Source organism: Coregonus clupeaformis, unplaced genomic scaffold, assembly GCF_020615455.1.
Source record: "Coregonus clupeaformis isolate EN_2021a unplaced genomic scaffold, ASM2061545v1 scaf0661, whole genome shotgun sequence".
NCBI classification, from domain to species: domain Eukaryota; kingdom Metazoa; phylum Chordata; class Actinopteri; order Salmoniformes; family Salmonidae; genus Coregonus; species Coregonus clupeaformis.
Window position 1 is genome coordinate 144,988 of NW_025534116.1, and position 18,091 is coordinate 163,078.

Sequence of the window (18,091 nt, forward strand, 5' to 3'; positions counted from 1 at the left end):
ATCATTACATACAGTATAGAACCCAATCTAGAAGACATAGACATATCATTACATAAAGTATATAACACCATATAGAAGACATAGACATATCATTACATACAGTATAGAACACCATATAGAAGACATAGACATATCATTACATACAGTATAGAACACCATATAGAAGACGACATATCATTACATACAGTATAGAACACCATATAGAAGACATAGACATATCATTACATACAGTATAGAACACCATCTAGAAGACATAGACATATTATTACATACAGTATAGAACACCATATAGAAGACATAGACATATCATTACATACAGTATAGAACACCATATAGAAGACATAGACATATCATTACATAGAGTATAGAACACCATATAGAAGACATAGACATATCATTACATACAGTATAGAACACCATATAGAAGACATAGACATATCATTACATACAGTATAGAACACCATCTAGAAGACATAGACATATCATTACATACAGTATAGAACACCATATAGAAGACATAGACATATCATTACATACAGTATAGAACCCAATCTAGAAGACATAGACATATCATTACATACAGTATAGAACCCAATCTAGAAGACATAGACATATCATTACATACAGTATAGAACACCATATAGAAGACATAGACATATCATTACATACAGTATAGAACACCATATAGAAGACATAGACATATCATTACATACAGTATAGAACACCATATAGAAGACATAGACATATCATAACATACAGTATAGAACACCATCTAGAAGACATAGACATATTATTACATACAGTATAGAACACCATATAGAAGACATAGACATATCATTACATACAGTATAGAACACCATATAGAAGACATAGACATATCATTACATAGAGTATAGAACACCATATAGAAGACATAGACATATCATTACATACACTATAGAACACCATATAGAAGACATAGACATATCATTACATAGAGTATAGAACACCATATAGAAGACATAGACATATCATTACATACAGTATAGAACACCATATAGAAGACATAGACATATCATTACATACAGTATAGAACACCATATAGAAGACATAGACATATCATTACATACAGTATAGAACACCATATAGAAGACATAGACATATCATTACATACAGTATATCATAGATGACATGTATAAATCCTTCCTTTATATTTCCTGTAACACTTTCCATTACAGTAGCCTTATTACTGGCTAGGGTTACTGCTGCTAGTACAGTGTAAGAATGAGGCATCACAGTACTTTTACACCACTGTACTAACAGGAATAATTACACACCAATAAACACACTGTAATGTAAAGTGTTACATCATTCTCAATGATCAGTCAATACATACGGTATTCATTTCAGCTACAGTACATTGTATCCATTTCAAGTCCCCCCTCCCCATTGTAGCTAATTATCTATAACACATTGTACAGTTTTACAACCACGTATTAGTTTTTATGGATGGTTATAGTTAGTGTCATAGCACATAAGTTTAAGGCATTACACAATTCATTAAAAGCATTATACATATGTACTTCATAGAAACTGTTACCCTTTATATATTCTAACCACTCTATTTAATTTATTCCATATTAAGGGCCCTAACCTAGGAACACAAATCTTTGTCTCTATTAACATTGTGGACAGTTCTCTTCTCTCTCTCTCTCTCTCTCTCTCTCTCTCTCTCTCTCTCTCTCTCTCTCTCTCTCTCTCTCTCTCTCTAACCCCTCCCTCCCTCTAACCCCACCCCAGGAAGTCCCTCCCCCTCCACAAACTCTCTTCTGTGGAAACGAAACTGATCTGATTCTCTGTGTCGTCTGTCTGTGTGAGAGTGAACAACCATCCAAATGGCTCAGCAGGGAGTTCTGCTGGACCAGGACCAGTTCTGTTGTTCTGTCTGTCTGGATCTACTGAAGGAGCCAGTGGCTATTCCCTGTGGACACAGTTACTGTAGGAGCTGTATTGAGGGCTGCTGGGATCAGGATGTTCTGAAAGGGGTCTATAGCTGTCCTCAGTGCAGAGAGACTTTTACCCCAAGGCCTGTTCTGAAGAGAAACATCGTGCTGGCTGAAGTGGTGGAGAAACTGAAGAAGACAGGACTCCAGGCTGCTCCCCCTCCTGCTCTGTGCTATGCTGGACCTGGAGATGTGGCGTGTGATGTCTGCACTGGGACCAGAAAGCAGAAAGCCCTTATGTCCTGTCTGGCGTGTCTGGCCTCTTACTGTGAGACTCACCTCCAATCTCACTATGAATCTCCTGCTTTGAAGAAGCACAAGCTGGTCAAAGCCACCACACAACTACAGGAGAAGATCTGCTCTGATCATGACAAACTGCTGGAGGTTTTCTGTCGTACCGATCAGCAGTGTATCTGTCTGCTGTGTACAATGGATGAACATAAAGGCCATGATACAGTGTCAGCTGCAGCAGAGAGGACTGAGAAACAGGTAAGACCAGAACTACTTGTTGGTGACTGTCTGATAAACAAAGAATTAAAGATACAGTAGGAACTAAGGCTGTTTGAATATGAGATCATTCAAATGAAATCAATCCTCTGCAGAATAAATATGAACACAAACCTGGAGTATATTGAGTTTGTTCCAAATGTGTCACCATTTCAGACCTTCCTCTATGTCACATTACTATACTATTGATCTACTGGACAAATAAAGCTTGATAGCTCATTGAAGAGTGATTCTCCACAGAGGCAGCTGGGGATGAGTCAGCAGAAGGTCCAGCAGAGATTCCAGGAGAGAGAGAAGGAGCTGAAGGAGCTCCAACAGGCTGTGGAGTCTCTCAAGGTGAGTATTGTTGACCAGAGGAGAGGCATCATTTCACTTCTCTCCTCCAGTCAGAGAGAGAGGGAGAGGGGCGGCAGGTAGCTTAGTGGTTAAGAGCATAGTGCCAGTAACCGAAAGGTCGCTGGTTCTAATCCCCGAGCCGACTAGGTGAAAAATGTGTCGATGTGCCCTTGAGCAAGGCACTTAACCCTAATTGCTCCTGTAAGTCGCTCTGGATAAGAGCGTCTGCTAAATGACAAAAAAAAAAAAAAAAAAAAACTATCCAATCCCACTGTTGGGAACAGGCTGTCTGGACCCCTGTCAGAGAATAGACTGCTTAATGTAACTGACTGGTTATGAACCCGGGTCTACTGAGGGAGAAACCATCATCTTGACCAAAAGGACATTCCCTATTGTTCTGACTGATTTAAAGTCGCAAGCGGCTCTACCTCTTCACATAACCATGAGTAACCATGAGCGACTCATGTCTGCTATACATTAACAGGGAGCTCTCTCTCTCGATTCAATTAAATGGGCTTTATTGGCATTGGAAACATATGTTACATTACCAAAGCAAGTGAAATAAATAATAAACAAATCAGAAATTAATAGTAAACGTTACACTCACAAAAGTTTCAAAGGAATAGAGACATAAAAAGAAATCAAAATCAAATGTTATAATTCAAGTGCAAACAGAGTGAGCCATTCGCCAGACTGAGTTCTGGAGGTGAAATGGAAATGAATGAGGGAGAGTTAAGTGAGGTAGAAGGTGTGGTGATGAGCTCAGAACCAGAGCCTGGCATCAATGGACATGATAAAGAAGAATCTGGTGCAGTAGGAGATACATTGTAGGAGAACGTGGATCCATTCCTTTTGGCAGATTCATTTGTGGTTTCATGTTGGGTGGGAAAGGAGTTGGGTGCAGTTGAATCAGTGAAGGTAACCTGTAGTGGACTTGTGATATTTGTTTGTGTTTCTTCTGACCAGAGGGAGTGGGCGCTCCGTGTCACGCAACTTGGGTCAAGATCTGTTTCTTGCTTTGCTCTTAGGAACAGGGCACCATTGAAAGGAGTGATTTCTGGGGTAGCGTTAAGTGTAGAGGTGGAGCAATTAAGGTTGAAGATTCCTGGTGTTTGTGATTCCCGCCGTTTGGTGGGACGCAGACCCGGTGGTGAAACAGAGGAGTCACTGTCAGTCCTTTTGAGTTTTGAGTCTTTACCCGATAAAGTCATGTTAGGATATATCAGTTATCCTGTTAGAGCTTTTGTGGTGAATCCACTGCTCTGTTTCAGGTGCAATGTTTATGGTCATGTTGCAGCAGTTTGTAGGAGGGAGATTCCAAGATGTGGGAAGTGTGCAGGAGGACTTGGGATAGAGGATTGTGTAGTTTCGGTGGATAAAGTTGTGTGTGTCAACTGTTGGGATGCCCATGTTGCTGGGGATCGGAAGTGTCCGGTGCGAGAGAGGCAGGTTGAGGTGGCTAGAGTCAGAGTAGTGCAGAAGGTGTCGTATGCTGAGGCAGTGAATAAAGTAGAGGAGGATGGGTCAAGGGTGAGAGATCCTGAGAGGATCACTGTGAGTAGTAGATCTGTGCCAGCACAGAGGGATAGGCCAACGAGTGATATATGCTTTAGTAAAGTTAGCTTCTTAGTGTTCATAGCAATGGTTATCAACTGTACCGCAGAAATGGAACGTAAATCACAGAAAATAGATGTTGTGGTGGCAGCTGCAGAGAAGTATTTGGGCATACAAGATTAGACTTCAGAAGAGTTACAGGGTGTGTTGAGTGGTGGTGTCCCGTCCTCCCAGGCCGTTGGCATGGTGCAGGAGCAGATAGGGTCAAAGTAGTGGAATGGGGTAGTGGGTATTTAATGAGTTTAGGGTTAGTTTGAAGGGTGTTTTTTGTATTATTATAATTTCCCCTTTTCCCATTTTGTATCACGAAGTATAATGGATTTATATTATAGTCCAGTTGGGGGCGGTAATGCAACATATTGGATGCCAACCGCCGTTAAACTCCAAAGAAGAAGAACCGTTACATTATGGCTATGTACAGTGTTGTAACGATGTCTCTGCCTCATTCCATCACTTTTGCGGTAGTTGGTTGTGTGGGTCTCTGGTTATGAATGGGGTGCTGACAGACATTCATTGATGGATATTTATAGAGCTCTGATCAGGACGACAATTGATTACCGGTGTGTAGTTTTCAGAACAGCGGCAAAGACAGAATCCAGTATATAGCTTTAAGGATATGTATTGGTGCATTTAAATCAACATATGTATGTGCCTTACTGGTGGAGGCAGGAGAGATGCCTTTGGATATACAGCGTAAAAAATTGTCATTATCTTATTGGGTTGAAAGGCTGTGAGGTTGACCATCCCACTGCTACTGTTCTAGATGACTGTTGGGAATATACTAGTAGACAAGGCAGTGGTTTTGGTTGGACAGTTGGAAAGCTTGCTGATGAGAGTGGTTTGAGGGAGTTGGAGGTTGGCCCTTCTGTGGTGATAGGGGATGTTCCTCCATGGTTACTCCCAGACCCTGTTGTTGATCTAACCTTGGTAGAGAAAAGGAAAGATTGGTCAGAAGTCAGTGATATTGGGAAACTGGTTGACAATTACATTGGTATAATTGTTTTAAATGTTAATATGGAGAATTGAGAGAATGGGGGTAGTAGTGAGATTCTGCTGGGTCCCAGCACATTCGGGTGTGGAAGGGAATGAAATTGTAGACCAGTTAGCTAAAAGAGCTTTGAAACGAGATATAATTTATATTAATGTTCCACTGGGTAGAGGTGAGGCCAAATGTAAGATCAGAGCCATTTTGATAGATGTGTGGCAGAAGAGATGGTACTCTGAGCACAAGGGCCGGCATTTATATGAATAGTTTACAGTTTTACAGAAAGGTCGATGGACCAAGATTCAAAAGTCAGATTAGGAAGGAAGAGGTGGTGTTTACTCAATTGCGCTTAGGACATTGTACATTGAACTCGTCATTACATCTGGTTGGCAAGCATGTGAATGGTTTGTGTCTGGGGGGTACGGTCGATGAAACGGTGGAGCATGTGTTGTTATATTGTTGTAAGTATGTTGAAGAGAGGGAAAGATTGAAGTGTAGGGTCATTGAGGTTGGGGGGGTTTGGAAGGGATTTGGGGGATGGGGGAGGGTATATTAGAAGTTAGTAGGGCTCTTCTTTCTTTTTTCAGAAGTACTGAGTTAGATAGGAGGATTTAGAAATGTTGGAAACCGTGATTGACCACACACTCCAGCACAGTAGGTGGCGGCATGCACCTTTAACGTTGGTTTGTGGACCGCCATTATATCATAGAAGAAGAAGTTGGTTGTGTGAGAGTTTTGTGGTTCGTGAGGAGGGCTACTATTCTTTTTTCTTTTGGTTCTTGCGTATTTTCTGAATTTATTTTCTCATGGTGGAGGGTTTGTTTATTGGTTTCCACTGTTTATCGTTTAGAGTTTAGGGGGGAGTAGGGGTAGTTTGTTAGGGCGGCGTGATGGCCTCAACCGAGTGGAGAAGAAACGCTGTTGCTTCGGGTGCGTTCCGGAGAAAGGTGTGGAGGAAGTTTTGCTCATGGTCGGCGAACAGGTTGGAGCGGAACATCTGCACTCTGCATCCAGAATGAACAAGGCGGTGGTTTTATTAATGAAAAAGTTTTGTCTTGTAGCGAGTGGGATTTTTGTGAGGGGTGTGTTGGTGCAGTTTTCGCCTCTTTCGACAAGAGTTGTGGTGGCTAATCTGTCTCCGTTTATTACTTAAGAACAGACCGCAAGTAGTTGGTTAGTTTTGGTAAATTTGCAAGTGGTTTTCGTGTGCTCTTGGCTGGGTGCCAAGCAGAATCTGTTAAACATGTCTCTTTTCGTAGGCAAGTGTTTGTTTCTTAACAAACTTCAAGGTTATGCAGGGGAGGGGTGGAACTCAGGGTTTGCTAGCACAGATAGTTTTGGGTGTTTCTAGTGTGGGGATGTAGGGCATAATGCTAGTGCAGACAAGCGCGACCAGCCGGCAGCGGGGGCTAGGACTAGGCTGGACACAATACATTTTTAACACCCTTTTCTGATAAAACTACTAAATTGCATCCGCCATGGAGCCCAGTTTCATAATATTACCATATGTCCCAAATGCTTGCCATAGTTTAGAAATAATAGGGCATGTTTCACCCTGCCAGCTCCTATTAGTTGTATTGAGCTCTGTGGCACCAACTCGCCTAATGAAAGTTCTATTCCCAGCCCATTGTTTCTGCGTCACAATGCCAGCTTCACTATTGTTGGTAATGAGACCAGCCCGTATTGACATTGTAGCTTTACCTCAGGTAACTTATTATTAACAAGGTTATGACTACTAGGTGAGCAAACTCACTGTTCACCTGGGTACACGTTGTGGTGACCCACAGTGCTATATATGGTTGGCGCATAGCAATCAAACATTCAACATTTTCTGGTCACAGTTAATAATATTTTCTTTCAGAAAAAGGTGTATAACCTAAACAAAACGAATGTACGTCCTATTTTTCAAGATGTGGCCGATTTAAACAGCCAGAATACATTTTTTCAATTAAGAAATAACCTTTTAAAAATTGTTTTCAATTTATTGTTTCTATATTACTGCTTGGTCATTTGATATGCGTCGAAATCTGTAGGTTCGTAGGCATTGAGCGAATGCTGCGCAGGTTCACTGAGTTGTAAACTAAATGGATAGGTGTAGCTCATTGATTTATAGATCTGACACAGTTGCTACCTCATATAACGAGCCTAGCAAGTGTTGTGAATGAGGTATGTAGTACCCACAGAAGGCCACAGGGAGGAGCAAGAGAGCTATAAACCTATTCATTTTCTTTTGCTTTAAATACCCTAAACCTAACAATCAATCAATCAAATGTGTTTATAAAGTCCTTTTTACATCAGCAGATGTCACAAAGTGCTATACAGAAACTCTAACCCTACCTATAACCTATTTTAGCCTTAACTCTAACCCCTAACCCTAATTCTAGGGTAGGGTAGCCTAGAACACGTTTAGAAACTATTTTAGTAATAATTTTATGTTAGTAAATACCATTAAAGTACTAAAAAGCATTTATTTGTATTTTTTAAATAAAACCCATGCAACCTTTATTAGTCATTTTATTGTATGTATTATTGCAAGGCAGAACACTTGATAAACAACACATTTGTTTTATTTTTTAAATGTGGTTTGAACTGGGTGTGACCTAGTAACCTCTATGTGAAAGTCCAGCAATTGGCATGTCATAGGTGGGGCAGGTTTGAGACTGATCTCCAGAATTAATAAGAAAACTACACTTTATTTCTCAGCTGCCTCACCAATGTCTTTACGTGAATTAATAACTTTTAATTGCTAAATGTTTCCAATATATGGCTGCATAAGACCACAAAGCATCAGTTATAGGCTACAAGCATAAAATAGCATGCAACCAAAGACTATGTCCTATGATTTTCTAAAAAGGTCACTCATTACTTTACAGTTAGCTATATATCTCGTATTAGGCCTGTGTTGCTTTTGGGAGAGCAACAAAATATTAACTCTAGCAGGTATTGAACACCGGCCAAATAATCACTAGTCAGATGTGCTAACCTCAACCCTAGCAAACATGCATTATGACATCATCTTAATATCTCATATATTCCAGCCCACCAATAAATCATGCAACCATCGCGGTTAGAAAATTTACCTCAACATGCCCCTCGCTTGTGCTAGAAGGCAGAGTGCTCGCTGCCGCTGACGGCACAAGCTTTTTGCGGGGCTTGTTGAGTTGGCTACTTGTTCGAGAAGGCAGAGTGGCTCTGTGCTTGTTGATGAATTTGACAATGAATTTACAAGAAAAATACATTTTTGTCAACCAGAGGTGATTGAATTAATGTTAGCGCTTTTTGATAATCATTATAGTAATGAGCTATAATTTTAAAACATGAGCATAACAACAGGTAATAATAAACATGAATCATCATTATATTACTTCACAGTAATGTGTTTTCAGTCCTTCCTCTTGCGTTAGCAGTGTGGAAAGGGACAGTAAAAAGCTCAGGCAGGAGTTTTCCTGTGAGGGGGAGTGGTGGTGTATCCAGGCAGAGAACTAAACTAATCTTCTGAAATGTCATTCATGGTCTTATGCTGCCATCTATTGGAATTATTTAGCAACTGCAGTAGTACTGAATAAAGTGTATATCCTTACTAAGTGTATCCTTACTAAAGTAGTAATTACTCAAAATTGCTAAATATAAAATGTTCTAGTTCATTTGATCACTTACAACCATCGATCGCTAGACCAGAAATAGTCAGAAGTTTAAAAAAATTCCTACTTCCTGGTAATGCAGACATAAGCACACTTGGCACCATCGAGGTGTGGATGTTTACTTCAATTCATTTGCTTTGGCCTCAGGCTAGTGTTCCAGCTCAGCCAATGTTCTTTGGCCGTTTTACAGCCTTCAGTGAATTTTGACTTGTTCTATTGTCCAGCCTACTAGGACTCAGGGGGCAGAGGCTGGGAGGAGAGTAGAGCAGGGTCAAGTGGTGGTGGAACCAGGAAGGAGGAAAGTAGAGCAGGGTCAAGTGGTGGTGGTACCAGGAAGGAGGAGAGTAAACCAGGGTCAAGTGGTGGTGCTACCAGGAGGGAGGAGAGTAGAGCAGGGTCAAGTGGTGGTGGTACCAGGAGGGAGGAGAGTAGAGCAGGGTCAAGTGGTGGTGGTACCAGGAAGGAGGAGAGTAGAGCAGGGCCAAGTGGTGGTGCGCAGGCCGTGGAGAAAGCAGTGGTGGGGAGGGTTGCAGCTGGGCTACATGAGCTGAGGCAGGTTTCTGTAGTAACAGAGACTCCGGTGGGCGAAGGCTTGGTGGGCTCATCCCAGGAAATATTGCCTGTCATTGGGGAAGAGGCACTGATCAGGGGGGAAGTGCAGGGAGGCAGAGACTGGGGAGGAGGAGGAAGAGGGGGGAGGTGAGTCTGCGGGAGCGGAGGACAAGGCGGTCTTGTTTTCAGACGGCTCATTGGATCCAGAGCTGACAGCCAGTCAGGCTGAGGGTCCAGTATATACGGTGAGAGAACTTTCTAGGTTCCTGATGGAGACTAAAGGGGAAAAAGAAGGGTCTGCTGGAGTCTTTAATTGATTGATCCTGGAAGGTTTGTAAGGTCAGTACAACACGTGATGAAGAATGAGGGGTTTAGTGTCTTCTCACCCAGGAAGCGGTATAGGCTGAGAAAATGGGTCATGGGTTCTTAAGGGCATGTCTTCAGAATCTGCTTAAATGATGGTTTTTTTCTGGCATGGTGGCTTTATGGGCTTCTCTACTGGTTTCTGATTGTGGTGATTTCCCTCCCACCTCTTATGGAGATTTCACGGTTAGACTTCCTTAACATGAACGGCGGCAGAGACTGGGGGAATATGTCAAACAAAAACATTTAAGTGTGATTTTTTTGCAAGAGACACACAGTGATGTGATTAATGAAGTGTATTGGGGGTCTGGTGGAAGGGGGCGCAGGTGCTGAGCCATGGCACAAATCTTATTGCAGGGGTAGCAAAAGAGGTGTGTAAGGGTAGGTTGTTAGTGGTTAGAGCCAAAATCAGTGACCTTGTCTTTGCTTTCCAAAATGTGTCTGCACCTAGTACAGGGCTCAGTTCTCTGTTTCACCAGGGCCCAGGCAGGTGTCCTATTGGAAATTCCATGTAAAGCTCTTCCAAGATGTCACTTTTTGCTCAAGCTTCCAAGGCTTTTGGGAGAGGTGGGGACAGCAGAAGGGGGAGTAACTTCTGTTGTGGGGGAGAGGAGGGAGCATGATGGGTGGGTAACTTCTGTTGTGGGGGAGATGAGGGAGCCTGATGGGTGGGTAACTTCTGTTGTGGGGGAGATGAGGGAGCCTGATGGGTGGGTAACTTCTGATGTTGGGAGATGAGGCCGCGGCTGTGGAGTTGTACTCTGATTTATAGAGGGCATAACTCTGTGATACTGGGTGTTCTCAGGTTCTATTCACAGACCTTTCCAAACTCTCTCTGTCACAGAGAAATCAAATTGACATTTCCCTGGCCTTTCACAAACTCTCAGCTGCCGTCTCTCAGAAGGTCTGCCTCTGATTTTTTTTTAAAAGGTCTGGGAAATTATTGGACAGGACGTGTGTTGCTACTGTACCCTACGGAGGTGGGCTGGAGGGAACCAGCATGTGCTCTGTTGAGGAGGGCTGGTGGTTTGGGGCTGGATCAGCAGCTCTTCATTAACATTTAACATTTAAGTCATTTAGCAGACGCTCTTATCCAGAGCGACTTACAAATTGGTGCATTCAACTTAGGATAGCCAGTGGGACAACTACATCTCGATCACAATAAGTACATTTCTTTAAACAAGTCAGTGCTAGCAGGTGAAATAAGTCAGGTGTTAGTTTAGACAAAAGACAGTGGTAGTAAAGGGGGGGTAGAAGGATAACTATTATACTATTGCAGGTATTCCTTAAAGAGGTGGGGTTTCAAGTGTCTCCGGAAGGTGGTCAGTGACTCCGCTGTCCTGGCGTCGTGGGGGAGCTTGTTCCACCATTGGGGTGCCAGAGAAGCGAATAGCTTTGACTGGGCTGAGCGGGAACTGTGCTTCCGTAGAGGTAGGGGGGCTAGCAGGCCAGAGGTGGATGAACGTAGTGCCCTCGTTTGGGTATAGGGTCTGATCAGAGCCTGAAGGTAAGGAGGTGCCGTTCCCCTCACAGCTCCGTTGGCAAGCTCCATGGTTGTGTAGTAGATGCGAGCTTCAACTGGAAGCCTGTGGAGTGTGCGGAGGAGCGGGGTGACATGAGAGAACTTGGGAAGGTTGAACACCAGACGGGCTGCAGCGTTCTGGATAAGTTGCAGGGGTTTAATGGCACAAGCAGGGAGCCCAGCCAACAGCGAGTTGCAGTAATCCAGATGGGAGATGACAAGTGCCTGGATTAGGACCTGTGCCGCTTTCTGTGTAAGGTAGGGTCGTACTCTGACAAGCAGACCTGCGGCTGCCGGGGGGTGGAAAACCCCCCAAGAGTCGGCACAGCAGGCGGGACAAACGTCTCTTAGGCTGCTGGAGAGAGTCATGGGGGTAGGTCCAGGAGGCTCTGCCTGACCCAGTGAGGAGGGGGCTGGAGCAGCCTGAGGAGGGGCCACCACCGTTTCCACCACTGCAAGTGACAGCAGAGACTGGGGACTGGCAGGAGAGTCCGGAGGACTTACTGACTTTTAACACTCTGAGCCTGGGGGAGTTTGAGGAGGTGGGGGGTAAGGTGCTGTACACCCTCAGTGTCAAGGTTAGACACATCAGGAGCTTAGCGGGAGTGAAGGGGCATCAGTGGCAGGGGGTTGTGGGGGCTGAGAGCATGGCAGGGTATAGGTGGAGGGTGCTCTATAAGCTCCCAGTGCTGGAAAGGTCAGGGGTCCTCCAGTGGAGGGTATTACATAGAGCCCTGGACACCAATAGCTGGTTGGCTCGGGTTGACCTGGGAGTTGGGGAGGGGTGTCAGTTTTCTGCAATGACAGACTGTTCATCATGTTTTTTCTGTGTTGCCAGGGTAATGCCATTACTGTTGACGCCTTAGGGTTGAGTTTGAGTTGTACAAAATGATCAACAGTGTGGAGATGTTTCAGGAGGTATGGGGACTCACGGGGGCTGTCTGTACGGCTGGAGAGGAGGGGTTGGATGGACGGTTGGAATGTGGTGCTGGATGGTGTATTGTACTGTGGTGTTGGGTACTGTATAATGTGATTGTGTGGAGGTTGTGGTGTCACGCAATGTGTTTTTAGGAGGGGGTGTTAGTGTAATGAGGATGGCTCATTAAAGTAAGACAAGTCAGTCTCTCTCTCTCTCTCTATCAACAGCGCTCTGCACAGGCAGCAGTGGAGGACAGTGATAAGATCTTTACCGAGCTGATCCGCTCCATTGAGAGAAGGCGCTCTGAGGTGAAGGAGCTGATCAGAGCCCAAGAGAAGGCTCAAGTGAGTCAAGCTGAAGGACTCCTGGAGCAACTGGAGCAGGAGATAGCTGAGCTGAGGAAGAGAAGCACTGAGCTGGAGCAGCTCTCACACACAGAGGATCACATCCATTTCCTCCAGGTAACTCAACTGCCTTGATACATGTGATATGAAACTAAAACTCAATGGGAAACTGTCAATCATTTGGTTCTGTTCTCTCTCTCTCCAGAGTTATCAGTCTCTCTCCAGTACCAGTGTATCTTCAGACTTACCCAGCATCGTTGTCCGTCCTCTTCAGTACTTTGGAGATGTGAGTAAAACTGTGTCTGAACTGCGAGAGAAACTAGAAGACGTCCTTAAAGGAGAATGGACCAAGATCTCCACTACAGGTGTGTTGAAAATAATAAGAACATCAACTTTAGACCATTGAAAGTTCCCTACTAGTCATATACATGTGGAATATGGTGTGATGATAACATTCCCTCTCTCTGTGAATGTGTTTGTGTGTCTGTAGTGAATATAGTGGATGTTGTACTGCCTCCAGAGCCCAAGACCAGAGAACAGTTCTTACAATGTGAGTCTCTTTATTCTGAAGTAACTAACAGTCTCTTTTTACTGACACTCCTAACAATCCCTCTAGAAATATATAGCAATAGTAGATCTAATCAAAGACTGGGTATCTATCTGACTCCTCATATTTCTCTGATTTGATCTCTGCTGTGCTCTAATCAAAGACAGGGTAGATACAGTATCTGACTTAACTTATTGTTCTAACTCCCCTCATTGGTCTCTGCTCTGCTCTTCTCCCAGATTCCTGTCAGCTCACACTGGACCCAAACACAGCATACACACGCCTCTCTCTATCTGAAGGGAACCGAAAGGTGACCTATACAGACAAAGTCCAACCATATCCTCTTCATCCAGACAGATTCACCAACCATTGTCAGGTTCTGTGTAGAGAGGGTCTGTCTGGACGCTGTTACTGGGAGGTGGAGTGGAGTGGGGAGTGGGTTGTTACAGCAGTCTCATATAAAGACATCAGCAGAACAGGGAGAGGTAAATCATTTGGAGGCAAGGGCAAGTCCTGGAGTTTAGAGTGCTCTAGTGGTGGTTATAGGTTCAGACACAATAGTGTTGAGACTAAAGTATCAGGCCCTCAGTCCTCCAGAGTAGGAGTGGACCTGGATCACAAGGCAGGTACTCTGTCCTTCTACAGTGTCTCTGACACAATGACCCTCCTCCACAGAGTCCAGACCACATTCACTCAGCCCCTCTATCCTGGGTTTCGGCTCACTTTACAAGGTACTGCTGAGCTGGTTAAACTGTAGTAGGGTCCACATAGATACTAGTCATGCTGGTGTAGTCTATAGCTGAGCTGGTTAAACTGTAGTAGGGTCCACATAGATACTAGTCATGCTGGTGTAGTCTATAGCTGAGCTGGTTAAACTGTAGTAGGGTCCACATAGATACTAGTTATACTGGTGGTGATGGTCCCCAGATATAATGCTCTGTTTTCCTGCACAATTATTTTTGTCTGACTGATTTAATCTTCAGAGTTTAAATACATTTTAATAATGTTTTTTAATTTGCTACATTTACATTAATCATGATGTATGCTGTTAATGTATGTTGGTTGTCATTCAGAACCATTGAAATGTTTTCCCAATTGGTTCTCTGTCTCAATGTCATTTTCCTCAGTATCATGGAACAGGTAGTGTTACTTACTTGCTAATTGAACAATATGGGCCGGTTTCCCGGACACAGATGAAGCCTAGTCCTAGACTAAAAAGTATGTTCAATGGAGATGTCCGGGAAACCGGCCCTAAGTTTGGCATCTTTTATTCTCCCATACTGCTCAGTCAAGCAATATTAAACCTGTCCATCAGGTGGTGCTATTAACCAAACAATAAAAACCCAGCAGATATCTTGACTTCCCACTCAGTATATCAGTAATGTTCAGAATTGTACTTTAATATCATTGGAGATTGATGGTCTTTTTAATCCACTACCCAGAGTCAGGAACAGATGAAGTTAGGTCTGCTACTGTTCAGTTATTAAATATGATTCATGGTGATGGGAAATAAAAAATACATCTAGTAGTAGTTTTCCTTTGCTATTTATTCCAAGGTGTGTCTTTAACTTGTAAATGGATTGTGTTGAAGCTGGCATGTGGTGTGGATGATAGAATAGAGTGAATAGAGGAGAGAAGAGAGGAGGAGAGGAGAACATAATATAGAAGACAGATAAGATAGAGAGAGAATTCATACCCAGGGGAGTTACTGACTCTGGCCCAAATGACACCCTGTTCCCTACGTAGTGCACTAGGCTACTTCTGACCAGATCAAAAGTAGTGCACTACATAGGGAATAGGGTGGAGATTGGAGATTTACTCACTGGCATTAGAATATTAGAATATCATACTGGAATGTCAGTTTTTGCCTCATTAGAATATCATACTGTAATGTTAGTGGTTGCCTCATTAGAATATCATACTGTAATGTTAGTGGTTGCCTCGTTAGAATATCATTGTAATGTTAGTGGTTGCCTCATTAGAATATCATACTGTAATGTTAGTGGTTGCCTCATTAGAATATCATACTGTAATGTTAGTGGTTGCCTCATTAGAATATCATACTGTAATGTTAGTGGTTGCCTCATTAGAGTAGAGTGAATAGAGGAGAGAAGAGAGGAGGAGAGGAGAACATAATATAGAAGACAGATAAGATAGAGAGATAATTCATACCCAGGGGAGTTACTGACTCTGGCCCAAATGACACCCTGTTCCCTACGTAGTGCACTAGGCTACTTCTGACCAGATCAAAAGTAGTGCACTACATAGGGAATAGGGTGGAGATTGGAGATTTGCTCACTGTCATTAGAATGAAGATTTCCATACAGGAGTTACTGACTCTGGCCCAAATGACACCCTGTTCCCTACGTAGTGCACTAGGCTACATCTGACCAGATCTAAAGTAGACAATATGGTAATGACTTTAGTGGTTTCCTCCCCCTTTGTTTTTATTGTTTGTGTGTTATGTGTGTTGTTGTGTTAGGTTTTCCCCCTGTGTTCCTAATGGAAAATCCATTAACAATGAATCACAAACAAATTATATTCCAGTTGTGTTTAGACAACTTCATGGCTGACATCCCCCAGTTCTGTTAAGAACCATTGAACTGGGTCACATTCTAAATGGTCACTTGTATTGATAGTCCATACTGGGCCTAACTGTGGTTAACCATACTTGAGGGTTTCTTTCTGCACACAACGAATTGCAAAAATCTCTGAAGCTGGAGACTCTTATCTCCCTCAATAACTTTAAGCATCAGTTGTCAGAGCACCTTACCGATCACTGCACCTGTACACAGCCCATCTGAAATTAGCCCACCCAACTACCTCATCCCTATATTGTTATTTATTTTGCTCTTTTGCACCCCAGTATCTCTATTTGCACATAATCTCTTGCACATCTAGCATTCCAGTGTTAATACTATTGTAATTATTCTGCACTATAGCCTATTTATTGCCTTACCTCCATAACTTGCTACATTTGCACACACTGTATATATATTTTCTGTTGTATTTCTGACTTTGTTTTTTTTTACCCCATATGTAACTCTGTGTTGTTTTTATTGCACTACTTTGCTTTATCTTGGCCAGGTCGCAGTTGTAAATGAGAACTTGTTCTCAACTGGCTTACCTGGTTAAATAAAGGTGAAATAAAAAATAAATAAATAAACATATTCCCTCATCTCCAGAACTTTACCTGATGTCCCGTCTCTCTCTCTCTCTCTCTCTCTCTCTCTCTCTCTCTCTCTCTCTCTCTCTCTCTCTCTCTCTCTCTCTCTCTCTCTCTTCTCTCTCTCTCCTCTCCTCTCTCTCCTCTCTCTGCCTCTCTCTCTCTCTCTCTCTCTCTCTCTGCCTCTCTCTCTGCCTCTCTCTCTCTCTCTCTCTCTCCCATCAAACCGTATAGAAAGCAGACAACCTCAATATGGTTTCATTCCTGTAGTTATCAGGACACATGGGGTGTGGAACTATTATTTCTTTTCTAAGTTTGAACTTGTCCACTTCCCTTCATGGATTTAAAAGGAAATTACTAGTATATGTAAACTCCCTCTACCCCATGCCAACACCAATCCAATGCTGTACAATTAATTCCACAGCTTAACATGGGAAATGCTCACTGCCTCCCATAAGAGTCATTGAAGCGTTGGATGAGATAGGACCCTGCCTTCACCAGGGGATATTTGTTGGACCCGTCACAACAGGTGAGGAGGGCCTCATCCTCCAGCTGCACAAAGAAAGCCAGGGACTGCCTTGTGCTCCAGTCTCCAGCAGGGGGCAGCAAAACCCTATAGACCTGAAAGGGAAAGTGAGGAGTAAAAACCTAAGGTGAATTTACATTGATGTTTCCATAGAGACCTGAGTCGTATTCACTAGGCACCAAACTGAAGATAAATAGCTGAAAGTCATCATTAACACTATACTGAGTGTAGCCTATGGATATAATATATTATCATATAATATAATACAATGATCTTTGACATAGTTCAGTAATTGAGTCATGTAGGGGATGGATGATCTTTGACATCGTTCAGTAATTGAGTCATGGAGGGGATGGATGATCTTGGACATCGTTCAGTAATTGAGTCATGTAGGGGATGGATGATCTTGGACATCGTTCAGTAATTGAGTCATGTAGGGGATGGATGATCTTTGACATCGTTCAGTTCTTGCTCTGACGGGTCTGAGTTTGTGTGAGGGGCGTGTTTTTCTTTCAGAGGTTGTGATGATTGGTTGTGGTAGGAAGTTCCTGTTGTCAGACTGGAGGAGATGATGGTCAAACTGGAGGCAGACTGTTGGGTTCTTCTCTCAATCAGGGGTCAGAGGTTGAGGGTTCAGTGTGCTGATGCATAGCTGCTGTATCATGTGTGACTTTATACATCTCAATTTGATTGAAATTACAGCCTGTATACTCAGTGAATGCATCTGAATAGATAAGGCCTGACAAAATACTAACTCTATATGCTGTGGTCTACATCCTGGGGTTTACCCAGGACATCCTCCAGTATTACTACCATCACCACAGCAGCTAGATAACTGTGGTCTACATCCTGGGGTTTACCCAGGACATCCTCCAGTATTACTACCATCACCACAGCAGCCAGATAACTGTGGTCTACATCCTGGGGTTTACCCAGGACATCCTCCAGTATTACTACCATCACCACAGCAGCTAGATAACTGTGGTCTACATCCTGGGGTTTACCCAGGACATCCTCCAGTATTACTACCATCACCACAGCAGCTAGATAACTGTGGTCTACATCCTGGGGTTTACCCAGGACATCC

General features: G+C 43.2%; 1 protein-coding gene across 1 annotated transcript; it reads left to right on the forward strand.

The window, feature by feature from the left end:
- The first annotated feature begins 1,874 nt into the window (after positions 1–1,874).
- LOC121540641 (tripartite motif-containing protein 16-like) lies at positions 1,875–14,069 on the forward strand. Its single transcript, XM_045216274.1, has 6 exons — positions 1,875–2,471; positions 2,730–2,825; positions 12,649–12,882; positions 12,971–13,130; positions 13,256–13,315; positions 13,552–14,069. The coding sequence occupies exons 1-6, from the start codon at positions 1,875–1,877 to the stop codon at positions 14,067–14,069; spliced, it is 1,665 nt and encodes a 554-aa protein (XP_045072209.1).
- The last annotated feature ends 4,022 nt before the right edge of the window (positions 14,070–18,091 follow it).